Raw genomic sequence first — 25917 nt, 5'->3', positions numbered from 1 at the left:
GGCAAGATTGCTTTTCTCCTGTACAACTATACGTTGCATTCTCAAGAGTGTGCTTGCACTGCTTGGTCATATTACAACCGGAGTGCTGAACTGACAACGTGGTATACAAACAGAACTATAACAATCGTAATAAACGAACAAAAAAACAGCGGACAACCCGTGGATTAAATAAAAATGCTGCTTCCGTTGGCGAAGCAACGAAAAAGGAAGACCTTATATGGCGTTCGTTTATAAAACAGCGGAGAGGCTGTGTGAAGGTATCCTCACAAAAAAACAGATCCTTAACAAATTGTTATTGGTATATTTTCACACAATTTAAAAAGGTTTTCTTTTCTTCTTAATAAAAATATAAAAGCAGTACTTCACCGGTGCGAAGCGCGGGGATTTGAGCGACTGACTCATACAGTCATATTCATCAGTGCAGGTACTTTGGAAACAAAGCACCGTGTAAACCTAAAGTTTAAATTAAGTTCATAGACCTACAAAAGGTTGCCATTGATTTGAGGCAAGATTGCTTTTCTCCTGTACAACTATATGTTGCATTCTTAACAGTAAGCTTGCACAGCTTGGTCATATTACAACTGGAGTGCTGAACTGACAACGTGGTATACAAACAGAACTATAACAATCGTACAAAAAGAAAAAAAAAGCGAAGAACACGTGGAGTAAATAAAAAGGCTCCTTCCTTGGCGAAGCAAGGAAAAAGGAAGACCTTATATGGCGTCTATGTGTATATATATATGTATACTAGCAAAATACCCGCGCTTCGCAGCGGAGAAGTAGTGTGTTAAAGAGGTTATGAAAAAAAAAGGAAACATTTTAAAAATAACGTAACATGATTGTCAATGTAATTGTGTTGTCATTGTTATGAGTGTTGCTGTGTTTTATATATATATAAAATACACACACACACATATAAACATATATATACATATACATATACACATATATATACATATCTACATATATATATATATATATATATATGTATACATATACACATCCACATATCAACATATATATATACACATATATACACACACACACGCTTTATGGGTGATGATTGTTTTAGTCTTTTTATCTTTATTTTATTTTATTGTAGAATCAACTCCTATCTGCGCACAGCAGGGCAGCCGTGGGCGGATGCGTATGGTGTATTCACTCCATGTTATCGTGCATTGCGCTGTCAGTGGTATTTTGATAAAAGAATTTGAACAACATATAAGAAGCGTATAAATTATTAAACAGTAAAACATTAACATTTAAGAAGTAAAGTTACATTAAGTACTACTGCAGTGCCTTCGGGTATACCTCATTTTTTGTTTGCCCATTACATGCTTAAATGTATACATTTTTTGGTGCACCTACCCGAGAACACGCGACATATAACCGAGCGTGGGAGAAGCATGGATTTTAAACACGCGTTGAGTTCATCTGCTGGTCTCACTCGTGGAATAACTGGTAATGTTTGACTAAAATCTACAGCGAGTAAAACGACATTACCTCCTTTTTTTTTTTTTACGATCTCTGAGATCTTGCTTTTTTCGGTTCAAGGCTTCATAAGCTCTTTTATGTTGTATGGTGTACTTATCCCAAACCATCATCTTTGAATGTTGCAAGACTTTCGCCTTGTATGTAGATCGGGGTAATTACATTCATTGCATTCCTAGTCTGAATCACAATCTGATTGTATGGGTGGTTACCTGGCACTGTAGGGTTGCCACCCGTCCTTTAAAATACGGAATCGTGCCGCGTTTGAGAATGAAATTGCGCGTCCCGTTTTGAATCAATACTGGACGGGATTTATCCCGTATTTTTTTTATCTTTTTTTTTTTAAAGCAGCGTCTCATGCAAATCATCCCACACGCATTTTATGAAGATGCCTCCTTTCCTACTTTTGATTGGGTAATACTTGATGTCATCGTTAGTTTGATTGGTGTTTTTAACTGTCCAGTGAGGAGGGCGTGTCTTTTAAGTACAGTCTGCAAAGTGTTGGCACTGAGATGTGGCATCAGCGCCATAGTTGAAGCCCCTAACGTTGCGGTCAGCAAGTCGGCTAACATCTGCCATGTGCCGTCTTTCAGTTGCGAGAAGCAGATCATAGAATGGTTGAAACTGTTGCCCCTAACGTTGCGCTACGGCGTGTGGTTCGTTTATACCTCGTGTCTTCTCATTAAACTTTTATCTCGCGAATATGTTATTGCAATCCGCAGCGGGAGCGTTTCTATAAACTTAATTTAAACTTACGTTTTACACCGTGCTTTGTTTCCCTTATGAACATGCTTGTATGCTTAACTCGCTCCGTTCTCAATTGTTTAATTAATTTTTTGCTCTTCGCTGTTTGCGGCTGTTCCTCCATTTCCCCCTACTTCGTTCTTTTATCTCGCGAATATGTTATTGCAATCCTTAACGGGAGCGTTTCAATAAACTGATTGAAAATAGTTTTGCATTTACCTTTTTAGTAAAAGGTGAGATTTTAAGCCTGAGAAATCACCCCGTAAATGCACACGTTTAATTGGACATGTGTTAATATGTATGGTTACACAGTATTAAAAGACAGTGAACAACATCAGTTACCTTTCTTCCCGCGTTTGATAAAAGGTGATCTTTTAAGCCTGAGAAATCACCCCGTAAATGCACACGTTTAATTGCACATGTGTTAATATGTATGCTTACACAGTATTAAAAGACAGTCAAAAATTAACGTCATTTACCTTCGTTCCCGCGTGTGACTCGCGCTGTAAATGTCTTCCTCGTTTTTAGTTCATGTGATTACGTAGGAGGCGTGATGACGCGATACGTGACTCCGCCTCCTCCATTACAGTGTATGGACAAAAAATATGTTCCAGTTATGACCATTACGCTTTGAATTTCGAAATGAAACCTGCCTAACTTTTGTAAGTAAGCTGTAAGGAATGAGCCTGCCAAATTTCAGCCTTCCACCTACACGGGAAGTTGGAGAATTAGTGATGAGTGAGTCAGTCAGTGAGTGAGTGAGTCAGTCAGTCAGTGAGGGCTTTGCCTTTTATTATTATAGATATGTACATATATATGTAGATATGTAAATATGTATATGTATATATATGTGTCTGTATGTGTATATATATATATATATATATATATGTATGCATGTGTATGTATCTATGTGTATATGTATATATGTATATATATGTGGATGTGTATATGTATATATATATATATATATATATATATATATGTATATATATATGTATATGTAGATATGTGTATATGTAGATATGTATATATATGTATATATGTTTATGTATATATATGTTTACATAACCTCTTTAACACACTACTTCTCCACTGCAAAGCGCGGGTATTTTGCTAGTATATAAATAAATATAATGTTGCACACAGATAACCTACCCATTCCTTCCAGAAATCTCAGTGTGACAGGGGTCACAAGTCTGACCTTGCCATATCTCCAGAAATCACCACTTGAGACACTGCAGAGGACACTCTGAGAGCTACACATCCATACCCAGTCAAACAGTCACAAGAGATCAGTTTAGAGTTTTCAGTTAAACAAAATGCACATCTTTAGAATGTTGGAGGAAAATAGGATGGCAGAAAAAAAAAACTTGCATACATGTGTAGAAGATTCATATTTAACAAAGGTGATTCTACAAAACTCAAAAGTCATTAAATCTGAACACTTCAGTGACTGTGACCTAACAACAGATGATTGATTATAGGGAGAACACAGATTTGCAAGGGGAGAATTAAGACATGAAACAGAACCCTGCAGTCCCTCTAGGTCTAACCATATAGGTTTTTGTTCTCTCTCTGTCTCTGAGGTGAATCCCTCACTTTTCCCTTTTCTCACTAATAACTTTTCTATTCACCTCAGTCCACTCTTTTCACCTCTTGTTTTTCATAGTTTTTGCCTGTGAACGTTCACTTTCTTAACCACTAAGCTTTAAGCTCATAGTACTACAGGTCCTTAAATTCTTTTCCTTAGTTAGTTCTCTGTCAAAACCTATTTATCACTTCTAAAGACAGAAGGCACTCTGGTACTTGAGCAACTCCATAAGTCCAAGTCTAAGAACACCAGATAACTTCAATGTTGGCTTCTATTTCTTTTGGGCGGTGAAGTACCAGCTATCACAGCTTCTACAAACTATAAGTTACTGTCATGCCGCAGTTCCACTAAGAACCACTCACCGTGAATGAGTTAAAACCCTTAAACCCAACCCCCATTCCTTCAAAGACTAATCATAACCCAGTATTCCTCACCCACAGAAAAAAAAACAATTTTAATAATTAAATGCTCCTTGAATGGAAAAAAGCTTTAATCAAAAATGTTAGGAAACAGGCAATTAGAAATAAACAGATTTCTTAATTTAATGTTAATTATCAGTTAACCCAATTTTTATACAAATAAATAAAAGAAGGGTCACTGTCATGGTTGACTGCTACTGGGGCTAAATACTCCCCCTATCTTTTATATTTTTGACCCCCAGGCACCAAGCTAGAGTTCCATTACAAGCTGGATAGAAGGTTCACACTTTTAATTATGCATTATATATGGACATTCTATACGTCGTCTGTTTTATTGATACGCCACTTGGTCAAGTGGGATGTCGGAGTATAGGGGGGGTTCCCCTGTTATTTTCAGGCCTCAGGCAGTTTGATCAATCCTGCCTAGATATGACTTATGTCCCTGAATGTTTTACAAACTCAGTGTTTCAGTATAGCCCTTGTGCTAGGCCAGACTTGTTTTTTTGTTGTTGCAAAATTACAGCAGGCCTCTAGTTTGTAGTTTATACAGGTTCTTGTCTGATATTCTGTGAACTGAACAGACATTATAATAAGATCTTATCCTCTATCTATCTATCTATCTATCTATCTATCTATCTATCTATCTATCTATCTATCTATCTATCTATCTATCTATCTATCTATCTATCTATCTATCTATCTATCTATCTATCTATCTATCTATCTATCTATCTTTACTGGTTCTGACATGGTATGTGGTGAGTAGAGCAGGTTACAAGAGACGTTTTTCTTCTGACTAGTAAATATTTTTTTAAGTATTATATCATTACAAAGATATATGTCTTAATATTATATGTGAAATATGAAAGCAAATCACACAAATCATTTATTTAGAAGTCCATTCTCATGTCAGCCTATATCTAAAATAATTGCATAAAAACTTGAGTCAAAAATACAATGTCCAACTCCTAAATGGACAAAGAGAGAAACTTGAAGTCCCTGAAAATGCCCAAGACAATTCCTGAGCACCACATTGTAGCAATACTTTTTTTCCAAGTCTGCTTAAACCCTCACTAAGTAATCTATATATATAAAAGTCAATGTGTGTATGTATGTATGTATGTTCCAGTATCACTCCCGAACGGTTGGAGTGATTTTCATGACACTTGGTACACATGTTTGTCATTGGTTGACTTAAAATACTGTAGGGTGAAATCAAACCTAACGCACCCCTTTCTGGGTAGTGTAGGGGGTGATCTTGTGGTCATGTATCCATGTTATCATCCAGTTGACACTCGGAATGACCACCAGAGGGCGAACTGGAGGTGACTGCCTGCATTCTTTTTGTTTGAGCACCACTGCGCCCGCCTGTTGCGTTTGAAATCAAATAGAGTTGGCTGGTTCTGAGTGTCAACTGGATGATAACATACATACAAGACTGCAAGACAAGCACATTAGTGAGTCTTCATTGTTTATTAATTTATTTTCACTTTTAAAGTTGTTTTTTTTTAAATTATATTTTTCTCAAACAATTAAAAAAAAAACACTTTATTTTCCTCCCAGGCAACACCGGGTATTTCAGCTAGTCAAGCCATAAACAGAGGTAGCACTTGAATAGGGTGCCATACTCCCTTTGGTTATGGCTGGTGCTTTTTGTCATTCAAGTGTAAGAACATAACAAACACCTGCCTAAAAATAAAACAACTAAAATAAACAACTAAAAGGTCAAAAAGTACAGTTGTTTTCCCTCTAGTTGAAGATTCACTTCTAAACCACGTAATTCTTTCTGTCTGAAGGATGTTCTGTAAGGGATTGGTTCTTCAGAGTACTGACTGTGACAGGCCTTACAACCTCTTATGTGTCCAGTCTGGACTCACTGGCATGTAGATCTCTGTTTTTGACAGTATGTAATTTTAGTTTTTCCTCTTTTCTATGCATGGATGCCCCAATGAATGGTTGTGAACCTCCTATAGTGTATGTAAATATATATTTCTTATTAAGCTTTTGCAGTCTTTCAGTATCTTAAGGAGACAGAAGTTAAATAATGTTCCGGTAGGCAAGACAGCTAAGCTAAAGCCATTTGGCAGCTGAACGGAAGAAAATCAAGTTCCATCTGAAAAGTATCATAAAGAAAATACTCTCTGCAGCTCATAGTCCTTATGAAAAAGGTAAAGTCCAGCTGACATTAGCCAACTATTCCTCCAGCCTTTTCCCACACAATGTAAAATACACTATTATATTGAAAAGTATCAGCAAGAGTGAAAGGGAAGGTCTACAGGACGGTAGTGAGACCAGCTGTGTTATATGGGTTGGAGATGGTGGCTCTGACCAGAAAGCAGGAGACAGAGCTGAAGGTAGCAGAGTTAAAGATGCTAAGATTTGCCCTGGGTGTGACGGGGATGGATAGAATTAGAAATGAGTACAATAGAGGGTCAGCTCAGGTTGGATGGTTGGGAGACAAAGTCAGAGAGGCGAGATTGCATTGGTTTGGACATGTGCAGAGGAGAGATGCTGAGTATATTGGGAGAAGAATGCTAAGGATAGAGCTGCCAGGGTAGAGGAAAAGCGAAAGTTTATGGATGTGGTAAGAGAGGACATGCAAGTGATGGGTGAAACAGAACAAGATGCAGAGAACAGAAAGATATGGAAGAAGATTATCCTCAGTGGCAACCCCTAACGGGAGAAGCCGAAAGAAGAAGATATAGAGAAGTATCCATGATTCTGGTATAAATCATTAAAACAATGATCAAATACTTGTTTTGTCACCACTGATTTAAGTTTTGCCTCTACTTATGTGTTTTTTCATTTCTGTAATGTGACCGAGTAACAAAATATCACTTCGGAGTGGCTGGAAAGTGTCTTAACTGACACACATTTCTCCTGATACAGTATTATATATTTAGTATAAGACCACAGAATCATTCATATTAACAAATAGTTTTATTATCATGTCAATATTCCACACTGCATAGAGATGAATAACCCATCTACAGTAAAATTAAATTAAGGCATACAAATCTTTTAATCAAGTCATAAACTTAACAATGAAAGAATTGCTGTCTGCAGGTACAAAAACCCCAGGAGGGAAAGAAAAAAAAATGAAATCTGTTTACACAGAAAAAAATTTAAAAAACACAGAATCAAAACAACTTGTAGATGAAATGATGTTATCCTTAAACCAGCCATTAACCCTAACTCTATATGTTTTATTAGTTAAAAAGGGATATATTTTCACTGATTTAGCTGGGAGTAGAGCATCCTCACAGAATTTTATATAACTGCTTATCTGTCAGTATTAGCAGAACAATTTTAAACATGTCCAACCAGTGCATTTAAAACAGTCACACATGTGACACAACAGTGAACACTGGTTGAAATTGGCCAAGAACAATTTGAGTATCTGTATCACCCTAGAGATACTATAAGCTGCTACACTCGCAACTGCCCTTTAGGTTAATATAGATGATCACAATGAAAATTTGTGGAAACTAACATAGAAAGGAAAGTGGGTCACACCTGAACAGACTGAAATTCTGTATCCTTAATGTACACTCTTTCTCAATGCATCACCAGTTAAAACAATTTTTATTTTTGTAAAACCAGACACCCCTGCCAGTGACTTAACCGTGGTGGCAGAGTCTCAGTCCAACTGAAGACTTTCATTAAATCTGTTAAACTACATTAGAATCATTTTCAGTTATCAATTTTTCTGTAAATGCCATAACACATGCTTCACTCTAACTGGGCTGAAAGCCTACATGTTTGAAGTTTATTTTTATTCTTTATAGACTGAACATGTTCCCATTATGAAAGTCGGTAACAGAATTCTTGCCTCCAATTTTTTCAGTTTCTCTTGGATGCCTTTTCTTTGTCTCCTTACACTTTCTTTTTTTTTGGTAACACAACTGTTATCACAAGTCACTGAATTGTAAATATTGGTCATATTCGCTGAGAAATTGATTGGTGTATTCAGGTAGGTTCCACTGAGTAAGGTGCTCTCTGCTGTATGTAATCTAAGCAGGCTGATTAAGAGGAGTAGCACAAGGACCCCCAGGTCAGATGAAGATAGAAATAAAGTTTATGAATTTTTATACTTCTCTTTGACACCATTAGAATCAAAGATAATTCCAACAAATGATTAGGATAAGATAGACATGATTTATGAGAAAGCAAAGTTAACATGGCTTAACAAAACATGGATTGAGACAGTCCTGCTACCAGTCACTTCAGGAACAGTGCCTGGTCAATTTATTTGTAGGACCGTACATACAGTTGCAATTAAATATCTCTGTATGAAATGAAAGATGCCTATGATTATTTTTTTATTATAATGGTCTTGACTTTATTGATTTTATTTTGGTATTTTTTAGCAAACAAGAAGCTGAAGATTTTGACAGCTTTCGTATTATGTGTCCTTGAATGCCTTATCATATTTGGGACAATCTTGTGGGTAGTAAAAGGTAACGTATATCACACTTTTATTTGTTATGTTTGGGTATTTTCTACTTACGATGCCATGCTTACTCCAATTTTAATTTTTTTTCAAAGATTTTCAGTGGAATTTCAAATATTATATAAGGGCTGTAACCTCTTTACTATGTTGGTCAGGGATGAGTTACTTAATTACAAAACCCAGAGAGCATCTTTGGCATCCATCCATCCTCTTCCACTTATCCAAGATCGTGTCACGGGGGCAGCAGCTTGAGCAGAGATGCCCAGACTTCCCTCTCTCCGGCAACTTCTTCAAGCTCTTCTGGGGGAATCTCAAGGCGTTACTAGGCCAGCCGGGAGACATAGTCCCTCCAGTGTGTCCTGGGTCTTCCCCGGGGCCTCCTCCTTGTTAGACGTGCCTGGAACACCTCACCAGGGAGGCGTCCAGGAGGCATCCTGATCAGATGCTCGAGCCACCTCATCTGAGTCCTCTCGATGTGGAGGAGCAGCAGCACTATTCTGAGCCCCTCCTGCATGACTGAGCTTCTCACCCTATCTTTAAGGGAAAGCCCAGACACCCTGTGGAGGAAACTCATTTCAGCTGCTTGTACTCGTTCTTTCGGTCACTACCCACAGCTCATGACCATAGGTGAGGGCAGGAATGTAGATCGACCGGTAAATTGAGAGATTTGCCTTACGGCTCAGCTTCTTTTTCACCACGACAGACCGATGCAGAGTCCGCATCACTGCAGACGCCACACCGATCCGCCTGTCGATCTCACGCTCCATTCTTCCCTCACTCGTGTACAAGACCCCGAGATACTTGAACTCCTCCACTTGGGGCAGGATCTCATTCCCAATCCTGAGAGGGCATTCCACCCTTTTCCGGCCGAGGACCATGGTCACGGATTTGGAGGTGCTGTTTCCCATCCCAGCCGCTTCACACTCAGCTGTGAACCGATCCAGAGAGAGGTGAAGATCACAGCCTGATGAAGCAAACAGGACAACATCATCTGCAAAAAGCAGTGACCCAATCCTGAGTCCACCAAACCAGACCCCCTCAACGCCCTGGCTGCACCTAGAAATTCTGTCCATAAAAGTTATGAACTGAATAGGTGACAAAGGGCAGCCCTGGCAGAGTCCAACTCTCACTGGAAATGGGTTTGACTTACTGACGGCAATGCGGACCAAGCTCTGACACCGGTTGTACAGGGACCGAACAGCCCTTATCAGGGCGTCCGGTACCCCATACTCTCGGAGTACCCCCCACAGGATTCCCTGAGGGACATGGTCGAACGCCTTTTCCAAGTCCACAAAACACATGTAGACTGGTTGGGCAAACTCCCATGCACCCTCCAGGACCCTGCTAAGGGTGTAGAGCTGGTCCACTGTTCCGCAATCAGGACGAAAACCACACTGTTCCTTCTGAATCCAAGGTTTGACTATCTGATGGACCCTCCTCTCCATGACCCCCATATAGACTTTTCTCGTGAGGCTGAGGAGTGTGATCCCTCTGTAGTTGGAACAATTTATCATACAATTAATTAATGTGTTTTCAGCACAATGCTCAAATATGTATTTTACAAATGTTAAATGTCTGAGCCACTAAAAACTATGCAGAAAGTGTAAAATTGGGAAAATAGTCTATATAATGCACTAGTGAGACCACATCTGGAGTACTGAAATGCAATTCTGGTCACCACATTTCAAGGAATACATTCCAGGACTTTAAGACATGTCATACACTGACTTTAATACTCTGAGAATTAAACTTGCTTGGTCTCAAGCAGAGAAGATTGCGTAGGGACCTAATCCAAGTCTTTCAAATTCTCAATGCCATTGATAAAGAAGATTCTGCAGAATTCTTTCATCTTAAGGGTAAATCACATAGTCGAGGACAGCTGTGGAAATAAAGGGAAAGTGCATTAATGATTGAAGCCAAGAAGCACTTCTTTACACAAAGAATTGTAGCTATCTGGAACAAACTACTTAGACATGGAGTTGAACCAGATTCTTTGACACCTTTAAGGAGTATCTGGATGAGAGATTGGGACAGTTTAGGTATTGGCTAAACAAACAAGCTTGATGGACCGAGTGGTATCCACTGGTTTGTCATCAAGGCACAGCATTTCACAATGAAATGATTGCAGTCCAGGATGAATGTTTCCTCTAGCAGAATTCATAGTTATTGTATGCCAGCATAACAAGACAATACATAAGCAGTATGTCCAAATCATATTATGTGATATCATCTACTGTTAAATTTTGGTCCGTACTTGTAAAATTTAAATTTTTATACTGTATTGGATTTGTTCTTTTCTGTGTATTGTATTGTATTGACCCCCTTCTTTTTGACACCCACTGCACACCCAACCTACCTGGAAAGGGGTCTCTTTTTGAACTGCCTTTCCCAAGGTTTCTTCCATTTTTTCCCTACAAGGTTTTTTTTGGGAGGTTTTCCTTGTCTTCTTAGAGAGTCAAGGCTGGGGGACTGTCAAGAGGCAGGGCCTGTTAAAGCCCATTGTGGCACTTCTTGTGTGATTTTGGGCTAAACAAAAATAAATTGTATTGTATTGTATAAGAATATAAAAAGTATCCACCTATGGGTCATAAGGGCTAGGTGGATTCAATTTGGATTTATTAGAAAAAATATGACCTCTTTAAACTATTATAATCCTTATAAAGCACACAGACTTTTCTGAAGAATCTAAACAACTCCATACATGTTTGAAATTAATTATATTTAGCTCTTGGAACCGTTGGATCCCCGGTTCTAGAGGCTGATCCTCCAATTAGCTACGATCTACCCAATCTCACTGAGACTGCACAGGTGGTAAACCAGCTGAATGTAGGGAAGGCTGCAGGGATTTGTGGTATCTGGGATGAACTTCTACAGGCTGGTGGTGTGGCTGTCGTCCTGGTATTGCAAGCAATCTTTACTTCTATTTGGGAGATGGGTGTAATCCCATCCAACTGGAAAACAGGACTTTTTGTCCATATCTGGAAAGAGAAGGGTTATCTCCTGGATTGTGGCAACTATAAGGGGATAACACTGCTCTCTGTGCCTGGTAAAGTCCTTGCTAGGGTCATCCACAATAGGATCCATGATCACTTGCTAACCTTCCAGCAACCACAGCAGTCTGATTTTACGCCTAATATGTCTACCTTCAATCGCATCCTGGCACTGATGGTTCTCATTGAGGGCAAATGTGAATATTAGGAGAGTTTATTTGCAGCCATTTGTCATTTTTCATAAAGTGCACAACTCAATTGATCAACTGATGGGACATCCTGAGACTGTTGTATCCCCCGAAGTTGCTGGATACCATGGCCGCCCTTTACACTGGTACTGTGAGTGCTGTGCAGAGTGGAGGCAGAACTTCTGCTTTTTTCCCCAATTGTTTCTGTGGTTCATTAGGGGTATGTTCTTGCTCCTACTCTCTTAAATGCTTCCATGGACTGGGTGTTGGTGAAGAAAGATTAACTGATCTTGACTTTGCTGACAATGCTGTGATCTTTGTAGAGTCAATGGTTGCTTTGATCGGGGCTCTCTAAAGACTGAGTGAGGAGTCTGAGTGGCTGGGTTTGCATGTTTCCTAGATTAAAAAACAAGATCCAGACATTTAATGGCCTCTTAGGCACATCCATCAGCAGTGTCTGTCTGTGGAGGTAATGTCGACCTCGTTGAGAGTTTTATTTACCTCGGCAGTGACATTCATGCCTCTGGTGACTCTTCCTATGAAGTCAATAGACGGATTGAGAGAGCATGGGGGTTCATGAGGTCATTGCAAAGGAGTATGTGGCGCTCCCTTAATCTTTGCAAGAGGACAAAGTTCCGACTCTTTAAAGATCTGGTGCTTACTGTTTTTGTATACAGTTGCAAGACATGGATACTATCGAGTGACCTGAGACGAAGTCTGAACTCCTTCGGTACAGTGTCTCTTTGGAAAATCCTTGGGTACTGCAGGTTGTACTTTGTGTCTAATTAGCGGTTGCCCATGGAGTCCCAAATGAGACACATTACCTGCATTATAAGGGAGCATCAGTTAAGGCACTATGGCCATGTGGCACATTTCTCCGAGGGTAAGATCCTTATTGCTGAGGACCCAAGCAGCTGGACCAGGCCAAAGGGATGTCCATGTAACACCTGGCTGCAGTACACAGACGGTTATTTTCGGAGGGTGGGACTGGACTGTGTGTCTGCCTGGGGGGATGCCAACCGGGATGCCGAGGTATTTCATAATGTGGTGGGTGTGGCAACACTCTCTACCGATGCATGTTCCCCAGTCTGACGTGATCTGCATTATACATGGTAAACACATCCACTGCATCACCGGAGTACGTTTCAATGGTTTCACTAATGTGAACATTACACATAATCAACATGTGTTTAGGCCCCTGAACACTTTCCTATTATGGCCCATTCTGCTACATTTCTGTCATTTTTTTGTTTAAGTAACAACATTATGTTGCAATGTGTTCACCTCCACATCTGGACATCTGTAACATGTTTTAAGATAGTCCCTATTCCACGATGACTGCTTTGAGACCATCTTGTATGAAGACTGATTTGCACAATTTACTGAAGCCCTCTAATTTGCTTTTAACCGTCCTTGCAAGTCCTGCACTTCTTTCATGGCAGTTTCCATTGCTTGTGCCACTTTCTGGGCTTTCTCAAAAGTTAATTCAGGCTCTTCTAACAAGCAACACTGGATGCATTTGTCTTCTATGTCAACAACCACACAGTCCTGTAACCTTTCTTTTAGCTTATCCCCATAATTGCAATGATGTACACGTTTGCAAAAACCTGCCATGCACTCTATTACACTTTCAGTTGCCTTCTTATTTCTAGAATTGAATTTAAACCATTGTTGAATGTCACTGGGCTTCAGGTTAAAATGATTTTTAGCCCTACTAATTCCTCATAGGGTTTAGTGTCCGGGTTTTCAGGGCTTAGCAAACTACTCATTATACTGTATATTTCAGCTCACTGAGCTTAGTAGAATTGCTGCATTTGTTATTTCATTTGCTTCAACAAATTGAAACAGTTCTTAATAATATTTCTCCCAAGTCTGAAAGTGACTATCGAAAGGAGTTATAAATCCTACCATTGAAGTTATGACGTTGGAAACCTCCTTTATCTTTTTTATCAAAATTATTTTCCTCTAAGTCTGGTTTCCTCCTCGTCAATGTAATATCTTCCAGAATTACAAATGATAAATGGACACCTGGGGCCTTCCAGCAAAGCGACTTTATTTTTTTAAACATGCTTTACTCAAAAAACAAACCAACTTCTCAGAAAGTGCCCTCTCCACGCCCTAAAAACCAATAAATGAAAACTCCTTAAATAATAAAGAGCACAAACAGAAAATGATCTGCTGTTACACCCACACTTGATTTCCCCTTTTCATAACCCTCTACAGTGCTCCATAATAATACTACACTGGGTCTGAAAGATCAGGAGTTTAAGCTCCTGACGCACCCCATCTCTTGACAACAGTGTCCCATTTCTGAACCCCTTTGGTGCTTATATAACATTCCCATGTAATTACTTAGTTCACCATTGTTTTCACCATTAAGATAAAAAGTTGATGTTGATTCTTTACAAAAATAATCTGCAGATTGTTACTTGTTAATTTATTCAATGTATTTATGGTTCTTTGTGTGCAGAAATGTTTCCAATTATTTGTGTGAACCTTTCCCTTCATATGTTTCTGTTGTAAAATAAAAGAAAAGATTCACAAAACGAATTCCTTTGATAACTTTAAAAACTTTAGTCATATTATCTATTACACTTCATTTGTTTAGAATGAAAAGGTTTAACTCCTTCGATCTTTCCTCATAGCTCAAGCTTTTCAGTCTCTGAATCACTCTATTCACTGTCCTCTGAAGTTTCTCTAGCAGTACTATGTTGTACACAATACTTCAGATTAGTATTGTAGTGACCCTTGAAGGAACCACTCAGAACACCAGGCAAGCTTCCTGTGCCTGCCGTAGCACCTTAGTTTATTAATGCAGTGCAGTCCCTACTGTGGTTTTCCTCTTGTCGGCCCAATGTTAAGGTTCTGGGCACACCATCAAAGCAAGAAAATCGCAAGCACTGCTCCAGCTTTCGCTGTTTTTCACCTATCTCTTGCTATTCTATTTCCATAATCCTCCTGAATCTTCCACAGTCCTCAGCTACTACTTTTTTTTTTGTTCCACCAGGCTCCTCTCCATCTGCTTTGGTGCTTATTTTGTCCTGTTTCTGACAGGCTGAAGCTCAAATGCTTAATTTCTGCTCCTGCTGTGACCACGCAGGTTATGGTAGCCCGGTCAGCATTACAGTATATAACATAAAATCCAATCAGCCTTCTTAATTGCATCTGTATACTGTTTGGTTGTGAATAATGATGAATCACTTTGACTCCTATGTCCTTCTCATAAAGTATTCTTTCAAGTTTCAAACCTTCCATTGTGTATTCAAATCAAACATGTTTACTTTCCATGTGTAATATCTTACATTTACTTACATTATATTTCATTGACCACACATCTATATCTGTTTAGATCCCTCTGTAAGAGTTCAGCTGATTGTAAATTATCGACCTTCCACCTAGTTTAGTATCATGCAGATTTGACAAAGTTACTTTTGTATTACTATACTGTATATTTCAAAGACCCAACACTGATTACTGAGAGACACCACTTCTAACATTAATTAATTCTGTAAAGGTTCACCTCAACATAACCCTCTGTCTAGGACAGTTTTGCACCACCTATACAGTGTCCTGAATACCAACATCTTTAAGTTTTATTACTATCCTCACATGTGATGTTTTATCAAAAGACTTATGAAAAATCAAGATTAATAATATCACATGCACCACCTTGATCACATGTTTTTGTTACTTCTACATAGATTCCAGCATATTAGTGAAACACAACCTCCCTTGTGTGAAACTATGCTGACAAGTTGCTAATACACTTATTCTTGAAAATAGTGTGCTTAATCTTTTCCCTTTTTATTGCTTTGGTTAATATTACCCATTTACCCACTTAACCTGTGTGTTAAGTTTACCGGCCTATAAACACTTGAGTCTGCCCGAGCACCAGTTTTATACAATCCAGCAATGTTTACTAGCTACCAGTCCCTATCAGTTTCCCCAGTGTTCAGAAATTTTCAAAAATATGTGTCAAGGGTTTATATATGCATTCACTACCCTCCATAACTACTGTAGGATAAAGGTTATCTGGTCCTGGTGATTTGTTAGATTTCAGCCTATAACTTTCTAAGCGGCTCTTCTCCCGCTATAATTTTCAAATCGCTCTGTAGATCATTAGTAGTAACTGATATTTTTTGGAGGATATCCCATTCTTCACACATACAGTATAATCCTCAGAATATGTAAATTCACAGTACTCCCTATCCATATGTCACTGTCTGCATATTTTGTATCACTCTTGCCATTACCAATACTTGCCACATCATCCTTAACTGTCTTTTAAAGCTAAAATCTTGAAAGAAATCTCTTTGGGGTCATATTTTCCCTTTTCTACACTAAATATTAGTTGAATTATGTGTTAAACAGGCTTCTTCTTAGGCACAGTATTTGCTAATTTTTATTTTAGCTAAAGGCAGTATATTTTCCATTTAATGAAGCCTGTTATATAATGAGATGTTTACAATGCAGATTCACAGCAAAATGATCTCTGATGCTTCTGTAACAAAGATGCAACACTGTGTATCCTCTTTAATTGGTTAATACGGCAAAAGGATTTGATAGCAGGGCATCAGTTTTTGGTAGTGGCAATGTTGCTTCCTTGATTTGATTAAATACATTGATCAATAATTATTATTAGTTAATGTATTTGTTTGTTTATTGAATACTGACAATAATGAGAGAATAACAAAATATTGACCAAATTTGGATTTTCTGGCTCATGAAATCTTACTGTAAAATCACCATTTGTATTTTTAGTTGAATTATTGTATATTTTTTCTGCTTTTGAATGTGCTTTTGTGGCATCAGCACTAATTAAATACTTTATATCTCCTTATAACAGGTGACTGCACATGCCTGGTGGCTGTTGGTTTGACCCAATTAGTTTTGTTTTTTATACTAGCAAAACACACATCCCAAGGTAGGGCAAGAACTGTGAAAGTTTAAATATAAATCAAATAAAAATGAAGCTTGGTGATCAATCAAACATGTTCAAATTGTTCATTTTCAGTGTTCTAAGGTGTTGTTTCAAATAATGTGAAAACTTGTATTTAGCTATTCTGGACAGTAAGCGTCCTTGTGAAAACTGCTCACTAATATTTTTATAAGGTTATTTGTAAACACTTCCATTTGTTACGTATGTTCACTATAAAGATAAGTCATAATGTTTCCTAATAAATAAAATATGTACTCTTTTAATTTCACAGTAACCTCTGTGAATATAATATGTAAGGTGTTGTTTTCTCACTGTATTTTCTTTTGTTTCCTAGGTTTCTATAAAATGTGTGGTGTCACATTTGCAGCAATGCTGTTGCTAATATTTGCATTTTGCTATTTAGAAAACTTAGAAAAAGGTAATTCTTAGCAGTAAATCAGCATGCAGAATATGTTGATGTTCAAGGGACCTGCATGCTAATTGAATTATATTTTATGCAGATTTGCTCTTAAACTGGATGTGATGATAAAATTACTATACTGTACATTCTTATTGTGGGCGGCCTTGCAGTTAGGAGACCTGGGTTCACGTCCCAGGTCCTCCCTGCATGGAGTTTGCATGTTCTCCCTGTGTCAGCGTGGGTTTCCTCCCACAGTCCAAGCATTGGCAATCCTAAATTGTCTCTCGTGTGTGTGTGTGTGTGTATGTGTGTGTGTGTCCTGCGGTGGGCTGGCACCCTGCCCGGGATTTGTTCCTGCCTTGCACCCTGTACTGGCTGGGATTGGCTTCAGCAGACCCCTGTGACTCTGTATTTTGATATAGCGGGTTGGATGATGATTGACTGACTAACTGACATTCTTATTATCTCTTATTTTTTTAAACAGATGTCATTGATAACATGATGACTGATTATCAGAACCTTGCCAATGCCTTTGTGAGTTATGACTATCAGTACCTGTGGAAGGAAGGTATACTCTTTAATTCTGGAAATATTTTTGATTACATTAGTATCTATACGACAATGTTCTGTATAATTAAGTGCAGTTTTTTTGAAAATGCAATACTAAATGAGATCATTTGCACTTTTTCAGAGTAATCACAGAGTCTATTTTGGTAAAGAAATTTTAAAGTTAAAATCACGTTATCATAACCACTTGACTTAACTATGTGTAATACAGTTTCAACATGAAGTTTCAATATGAAGCACAAAAAAACAGTTTTGGCTAAAGGATCAGCACTTCTGAGCTGAAAACACAACAGTATACTAAAATACTTTCCAGCGGGGAAAATAAGTATTGAACGCATCACCGTTTTTCTCAGTAAATATATTTCTAACTGAGCTATTGGGTTTAGGTTTAGGTTTAGGTTAAGGTTTATTTGTCATATATAGGTTAACACAGGGTCAACATACAATGAAATGTGTATGACGAGAAAAACAAGTCACTCAACCTAGATCCAATAAAGCTAAAAAAAAAAATAAAAAAAAAAAAATTACAAGTTAAAAATAGACAAGCCATATAAAATAAAATGTGAACGTTTTAAAAGAAGTTATAGAGCATGAAATTTACATGAAATTTACACCAGATGTCGGTAACAATGCAAATAATTCACACATACAAAGAAATAATAATAATAAGTTGTGCATAATAAAGTGGAATGACACTGGGAATAAGTATTGAACACATTTAATAAAATTTATTTAATACTTAGTAGAAAAGCCTTTGTTGGTAATGACAGTTTCAAGATGCCTTCTGTATGGAGAAATTAGTTGCATGCATTGCGAAGGTGTTATTTTGACCCATTCTTTCACACAAACTCTCTTCAAATCTTGAAGGTTCCGGGGGCCTCTTCTATGAACTTTGATCTTCAGTTCTTTCCATAGATTTGCAATTGGGTTCAAGTCGGGTGATTGACTGGGCCATTCTAGCAGCTTTATTTACTTTCTCTGAAACCAATTGAGAGTTTCCTTGGCTGTGTGTTTGGGGTCATTGTCTTGCTGAAATGTGCTGCCTTATTTCATCTTCAGCATCCTGAAAGATGGCAGCAGATTGTTATCAAGAATGTCCAGGTACATTTCTCCTTTCATCCTTCCTTCAATTATATGAAGTCTGCCATTACCATATGCTGAAAAACAGCCCCACACCATGATGTTCCCACCTCCAAACTTCACTGTTGGTATGGTGTTTTTGGGGTGATATGCACTGACATTTCTCCTCCAAATATGGTGTGTGCAATGACGTTCAAAGAGTTCAATTCTGGTCTCATCTGACCAGACTATATTCTCCCAGTATTTCATTGGCTTGTCCAAATGTTGTGCAGCAAACTTTAAAGAGCTCTTCGACATGCTTTTTCTTTAGCAGTGGAGTCTTGCGCGGTGAGTGTGCATAGAGGCCATGGCAGTAGAATACATTACTTATTGTTTTCTTTGAAACAACTGTACCTGCTAATTCCAGTTCTTTCTGAAGCTCTCTGCGAGTGGTCCTTGGCTCTTGGACAACTGTTCTGATTATTCTTTTGACTTCTCTGTCAGAACTCCTTCGAGGAGCACCTGGTCGTGGCGGGTTTATGGTGAAATAATGTTCTTTCCACTTCCAGATTATGGCCCTAAAGGTGCTCACTGGAACATTCAGAAGTTTAGAAATATGTCTGTATCCAATGTCATCAGTATGTTTGCAACAATAAGGTTGCGAAGGTCTTGAGAGAGCTCTTTGCTATTACCCATCATGAGTTGCTTCTTGTGTGACACCTTGGTAATGAGAAACCTTTTTATAGACCATCAGTTAGGACTCAGCCAGCTGATATTAAATTGCACTGATAGAGGGGTGGGATTGCTTTCTGAGTACTGACAGATTTCAGCTGCTTTTTTGGCTTTCCATGCCTTTTTGCACCTCCTTTACTTCATGTGTTTAATTCTTTTTCTCTGTGTCATTCCACTTTATTACACGTAACTTAATTTATGGACTTTTTATTTCTTTGTATGTGTGGGTTACTTGGGTTGTTACTGACATCTGGTGTAAATTTCATGTCAATAGCCCCATTAGAAATATATTTACTGAGAAAAACGTTGATGTGTTCAATACTCATTTTCCCCTCTGTAAAGTATTTTGACATACTGTTGTGTTTTCAGCTCAGAAGTGCTGCTCCTTTAGCCAAAACTGTTATTATTATTACTGTTATATTAGAACAGCTTTTGATGAGAATAGCCTTTCAGCACAACAAAGCCTGACAATCCTACGTATCTAATTTCGCTTAATTAATATCAATTTATGTTTGAAAAGTCCCTCAAGTACTGCTCTCAACCATTCTACCTAGTAATTTATTCCTTGTCTCTACTGTTTCCTTGTGTTAGGCAAATGTATTTGTGAAATTCATCCTTAAAACATTTACATCTCAGTCCCTATGTTTTTGTTGAAAAAAATATTTTAAAATATTAGATCCAGTGTACTGTTTCCCTTGAAAATTTTAAAAACATCGATCTTGTCACCTCTTAGTCTCCATTTGCTTATGCTGAAAAGATTCAACTCCTTCAAACTATAATTGTTATTTTCCTGATTGTAGATTATCTGCCATTCCACCTAGTTTAATATGTAAAATGCAATGCATTTTCTTATTCATACACCACTTTCAACATTACCAAATTATGAATTTTTTTTTCTGACCATACTGCTTTGTTCTCAGGATTTCAACCATATTTTTACTCATTCACCTTTACTTCACAGTTCTTTTAGCTTGATCATTAACTTTCTCATGAGAGGCCTTATCAAAAGCTTTCTAAAAATAAAGATAAATAGTATATTGATAACATGAAAAAGTAAACCCAAGAATTGTCCCCTAATTTTCCTTTAGCAGCCAGTATGTTTTCATTTGTAGATAAATAAGTAATATGTAAATAATATAAAAAAATATAAAAAAACTAAATTTCAGGTGACTGATTTCTATAGTACTTAAGCATCTTTACCTAATCTAACTACTGTGCAACTCATCTGTCTCAAACTCTCTTCTTCATAAGATACTTAAATACTTAAAGATAAGTAAATGTGATTCACTATACAGTTAAAATTAACGTGGTAAACACAGCAGAGTAATTGAAAATGATTTCAGTAAAAAGTAGAGATTTTGCTCTGAGATTTACTATTCATTATTAAAAATAAAATGTAAAAAAACCAATGCACATTTTACATCTTTTTGTGATTGTTTATTGAACATTTACAAGAACATAACAAGTTGACAAATGAAAGAATCAATGCAAAATTGATATATCAATATCTCACTCCCCATTGTGAATTGCGTATAGGTCATAAATTGACTTAGACAAAAATGGAAACACTAGCCTTACCCACAACAGTTCATCTGGGTAACATATACAAAATGCATATACCATATTTGTTTAGCCATGCATTTTTATTTTCTGTATCGCAAATAACAATAAATAAGCTGTCGTTACTTACAGTTATTATTGTCGAATCACGGTTTTTAGAAATTTCATCAAAGTTTCATTAACAGGAATTCCTTTCTCTTGTATGTTTTTTGAATTGTTGTATATGATAAAATAGTTTTATGTTATAATAGTTGTTTTTCTTTTAAACAGGACAAATTGAGCCTCTGCTGTTAACAGATATTATCCTGCAGATATTTAATATATTTATGGCTTTCTTCTTGCTAGAAAAACCAAAAGGTACATTTTTAATTTCTTCTTAGCCTGCATAGATAGATAGAGCTTTGAAAATAAAATCAATAAGAATGTCTTTAAGTAGTAAGTAGGTACTGCTCTTTGCATAGCAAACTTTTGTTCTGTTATTTTCATCTTTTATTTATTTATTTTTTGCATTTACTTGATACAGGTCTTTACAAAGTAGAATAGTATATATTGAAATAGACATGGATTTTTCCTCACAAAAATATACACAGATCTATTTCAGGATAAGTTTCTTTGGCGTAATTTCTTGTAATGAGATTTAAAAATTGCATGAAATCTGTTTGTTTGATCTTTATTTTTTAACTTAATTATTGGAATCAGTACCAAGTTATTGCCAACTTTCTGGTGTATTGAACACTAGCAATCTAATTATGCTTACTTGTTTAGTATATGAACCTTATAATAAACTATTCGTTTTGTATCTTTTCAGTAAGAAGGAAGCTGACGGTATCTACAATTTCCTTAATATGTGTTCATGAGTTTTTCATTATAATTGGGATTGTCTTGTGGAATAAGAAAGGTAATATAAAATGTATTCCCTAGTACCACTGGTAAATGCAAATTTTTCCAACATGTACAGTATAAGCACTATTTCAAAGTAAATAAATTTTAAAGAAACAGCTAAAATTTTAACTGATAAAGAAGATATGCATTATATAACAATCTACTGTTGTAGCTAGCCTTGCTCCAGCAGATCATTTAACAAGGCTAAGCCCACCTAATATCATACCCATGCCGTTGGGTATATTATTACTTGTTGGATTTCTGGGACTACGTGCCTCCTAGTATTTCAGGTTCCACTCTTAGCATTTTGGTCTAGAGCCAAGGCTGTGTATAGGCTGTTGGAAATCCTACTTTTCTGATTTTCCAGGGATTTGAATAGAACCAAGTAATGTGGTCAAGAAAAACATTGACAGGTTTGTTTTGAACTTTACTGTAAGATCAGTTAACCTATTTTAGTCAAGACTTCCTTTTTAAATAATGTAAATGAACTGTTTTATCCTTTAATCCCTTTTTTTTTACTCTTTTCACCATTTCATGTTCACAGACAACTAAACCCTATGAAAGCTCAGCTCAGACCTTTGCTTATGTTGAACCCTGACTCACTGCAGTGTACAATTAAACACTCCCATCACAATATCTTTAGATTCTGAAAATAAATAATTTTCCTATAGGAAATCCACCAACATAGCAATAATATTCAAAGTAGCCTGTGACCAGCCAAAGGGCCATGCAGTTCTACATGCTCTATTACTTATGCTGCTTAATTTTTATACATTAAATGGTAAAACATTTAAGAAGACTGTTAAGTGAAGATGTTATTTAATTTAAAAAAAAGTTTTTTCTTATATGTACAGTTTTCTCTGTGCATTTCTCTGTTTATTCATCTCTCATTAATAATTGTAGATGTTTGCAAATGCTGAGAAATCACATAATAAAAGTGCAAAAAATGTTTTAAAGAATTTATTGAAGTAGGTTGATATACTAATATTATTGCTTATAGCACTTTAGAAAGTGTTATAGCTATTGGTTATAGATGGTTTATTAAGCACCAGGTTTGAAGTGTTTCCATCACATCTTGTACCATATACCCATAGTAGGATATCTAGAAACAGAGATTTCTTGCAAGACATCTGCCAAGTTAAACTATGTAAATCTGAACCGAGCTTTGAATGAAGTAATTATACCTAGTTGTGACTAATGTTTATTTTTTCAAAAAATGACACTTCTATCCTTTTGTTCACTATGTCATCTTTGTCACAGAAGATGCTTTCATTAGTCAAAAGAAAGCGATTTGCACACTCATACATTCAGAGTTAAAATTAATGTGAGCAAGTGTCACCTGAGTGTCTAAAACTTCAATTAATTTAAAACACAAATTTTACTAAGAACTGTGGGAACACATTCACTGAAGTTTATTGTATTCAGTCTGGAAAAACACCAAATACAGTCAGCTTTCCATATCCATAGATAATTGCTTCCAGTCCCCCCGCAGATAACAAAATCCATGGATGCTTAAGTCCCTTAAATAAATGCTCACTGGTCTGTTTATAGTTTATATACAGTATGTGGCAATGCATGGTAGCAGAATCCCACCGCTTTCCTCCTGAAGGTTTATCTTTACCTTTACATCGATCTTGCAGATATTTCCATTTCTGCCTGCACAAACTTTCATCTTTGCCCAGGGTCAGGGCAATTTAATGCCAGGAATTTGTGGATATTTGGCTATTGCTGTGTATGTTTAATATTGGATTCTATAGGTATAAGTAGCAACAAAATACACAACTGTTCCTGTTAAATGGCACATGTTTTCTTGTCTAGCACATGCACAGTTAACGTTCACAGGGCTGCGTGGTTACAAAATTCTGGAGGCATAGTTGCCAGTGCAAGGGTACACACAACAAGACTGAAGAGTATGCCACGCTCCCCCTAGCAGACCCTTATGGCAATGCAGACAAGTCATGTTGGCCTTTGAGCTTGAACTGATATTGAAGTCCCTGCACTTTGTACACACTGCCTGTTGCTCTTCAGATAGGCCCTTCCACAACTGGTTGTGCCCTCTTGCAGAGCACCAAGAAGATGATCAGACTTGACTATAGAGGAATTAAAAACAATAACACAATAACAGCGTTTGTGTTGGTGAAACAGAGGAAGGATCATTGCTGAGCCTCGAGGAGTGCGGGCAAAGGGCTAGCACAGGGGTGGACAAAATTGTTCCTGGATGGCTGCAGTGGCTGCAAGTTTTTGTTCCATCCCAATTGCTTAATAAGAAGCACTTATTGCTCAAGTAACACTTCTGCTTCATTTTATTTGTCTCACTCGTTAAGATTTTGAATCCTTATTGCTTATTTTAGTGTTTAATAGCTGAATTCTTGGTTTTTAATTGCTTCTTATGAGCAATAAAATACAAACGACAAAAGAAACCTTCTCCACTTAGCTTGTATCTTAACTACAGGGTCACGGGGGTCTGCTAGAGCCAATCCCAGCCAACACAGGGCGCAAGGCAGGAAACAAACCCCGGGCAGGGTGCCAGCCCACCACAGGGCACACACATACACACAAACACCCACACACCAAGCACACACTAGGGACAATTTAGGATCACCAATCCACCTAACCTGCATGTCTTTGGACTGTAGGAGGAAACCGGAGCACCCAGAGGAAACCCACGCAGACATGGAGAGAACATGCAAACTCCACGCAGGGAGGACCCGGGAAGCAAACCCAGGTCTTCTAACTGAGAGGCAGCAGCACTACCACTGCGCCACCATGCCAGCTCATGCACCATTTGGTTTAATTAAATACTTGGAATGAAAGCGAAGAGAAAAAAGTGAAGGACTGAGAATTACTCATCTGTTTTAGACTTCAGATCATTTGGCAAATATCCTTAGAAAAGACAAAGAAATCTAGGATATGAAAATGATCTGACATGACAGAGTTAAAGCACTAAAAAGCCATGAAATTAAATTATTGGCAAAGATTGTTTTCTAATTAAGCAAATGTGTTGGAACAAAAACCTGTAGCCGCTGTTGCCCTCTAGCATTGACTTTGCCCAACTTGAGCTAGCACATCTGCATCTCCCCACTGAGAGAGCATCCCACAGGGTATGTCTACACATCACTTCATTCACTTGGATTCAGCGTAGTGCTTGGTGTGCCGCAAGTTCAAGGTTTGCTTTTTGTGAAGTTTTTTTTTCTCTCTAATATTTTCAGTCTGCGGTTGGTTGAATCCATGGATGCGGAACCTGCTGATACAGTGGGATGACTGTAAGCCCAATGTGTAAAGCAGTGGATTGATCCTCTTTTCTGGCGTTCACCTATAAAGACGTTTGTTACACTTTGCTGAACATTAAATTATACTCCTTTTACTCTTTAACTTTGAAGTCTGTTTTCTGAAATGAAAAAAATAAAAAAATGAGAAGAGCATTTTCTGTATATTAAAAAGTCAATACCGTGGATGAAGAAAATGTGAGCATACCGTACAGGAAAAGTGTGAGGAAACAAGCTCATCAATCCTTTGTGACTTCTGCCAGCTCACTGAGAGCCACAAGGCTTTTAATTTATGATTGTTCAGTTCCATCTAGTTAAAAAATGTTTTATTAATCCAGCATGTTTATCTTGATTAATCAAAGAAGACACAGAACATTACCTATGAACGACAGGAGGCATTAAAAAGTTTCAAAGAGTACACATTGAATGAAATCAGTTGACTTCAAATTTTCCAATATAGTGGGATAATGTTGAAATGTTACTATTTGGGACATTTTTTCGGTTAGAATTTTTTTCCTGGTTAATACCATTTGCATTACGATGAATAAATTACAAGTCAGTCCAATGTTTAGTGCATTTAATCTCAGAACAGATGCACCATGCCCCCCACCAATTTCCAGATAGCAAAAAGAGAAG

General features: G+C 37.4%; 1 protein-coding gene across 1 annotated transcript in view; it reads left to right on the top strand.

The window, feature by feature from the left end:
* Nucleotides 1–8619: 8619 nt before the first annotated feature.
* The window catches only part of LOC114644513 (uncharacterized), a 216685-nt gene continuing 199387 nt past the window's right edge, over nucleotides 8620–25917 (top strand). The window contains exons 1-6 of the mRNA XM_051922302.1: nucleotides 8620–8705; nucleotides 16723–16800; nucleotides 17150–17233; nucleotides 17700–17783; nucleotides 21404–21490; nucleotides 21942–22031. Coding sequence (XP_051778262.1) covers nucleotides 17161–17233; nucleotides 17700–17783; nucleotides 21404–21490; nucleotides 21942–22031 — 334 coding nt within the window. The 5' untranslated portion in view covers nucleotides 8620–8705; nucleotides 16723–16800; nucleotides 17150–17160. The remainder of the gene's footprint in view (nucleotides 8706–16722; nucleotides 16801–17149; nucleotides 17234–17699; nucleotides 17784–21403; nucleotides 21491–21941; nucleotides 22032–25917) is intronic.

Source organism: Erpetoichthys calabaricus, chromosome 2, assembly GCF_900747795.2.
Source record: "Erpetoichthys calabaricus chromosome 2, fErpCal1.3, whole genome shotgun sequence".
NCBI lineage: Eukaryota > Metazoa > Chordata > Cladistia > Polypteriformes > Polypteridae > Erpetoichthys > Erpetoichthys calabaricus.
Note: the sequence above shows the minus strand (reverse complement) of the source record. Positions and strands in the feature narration are given on the sequence as shown.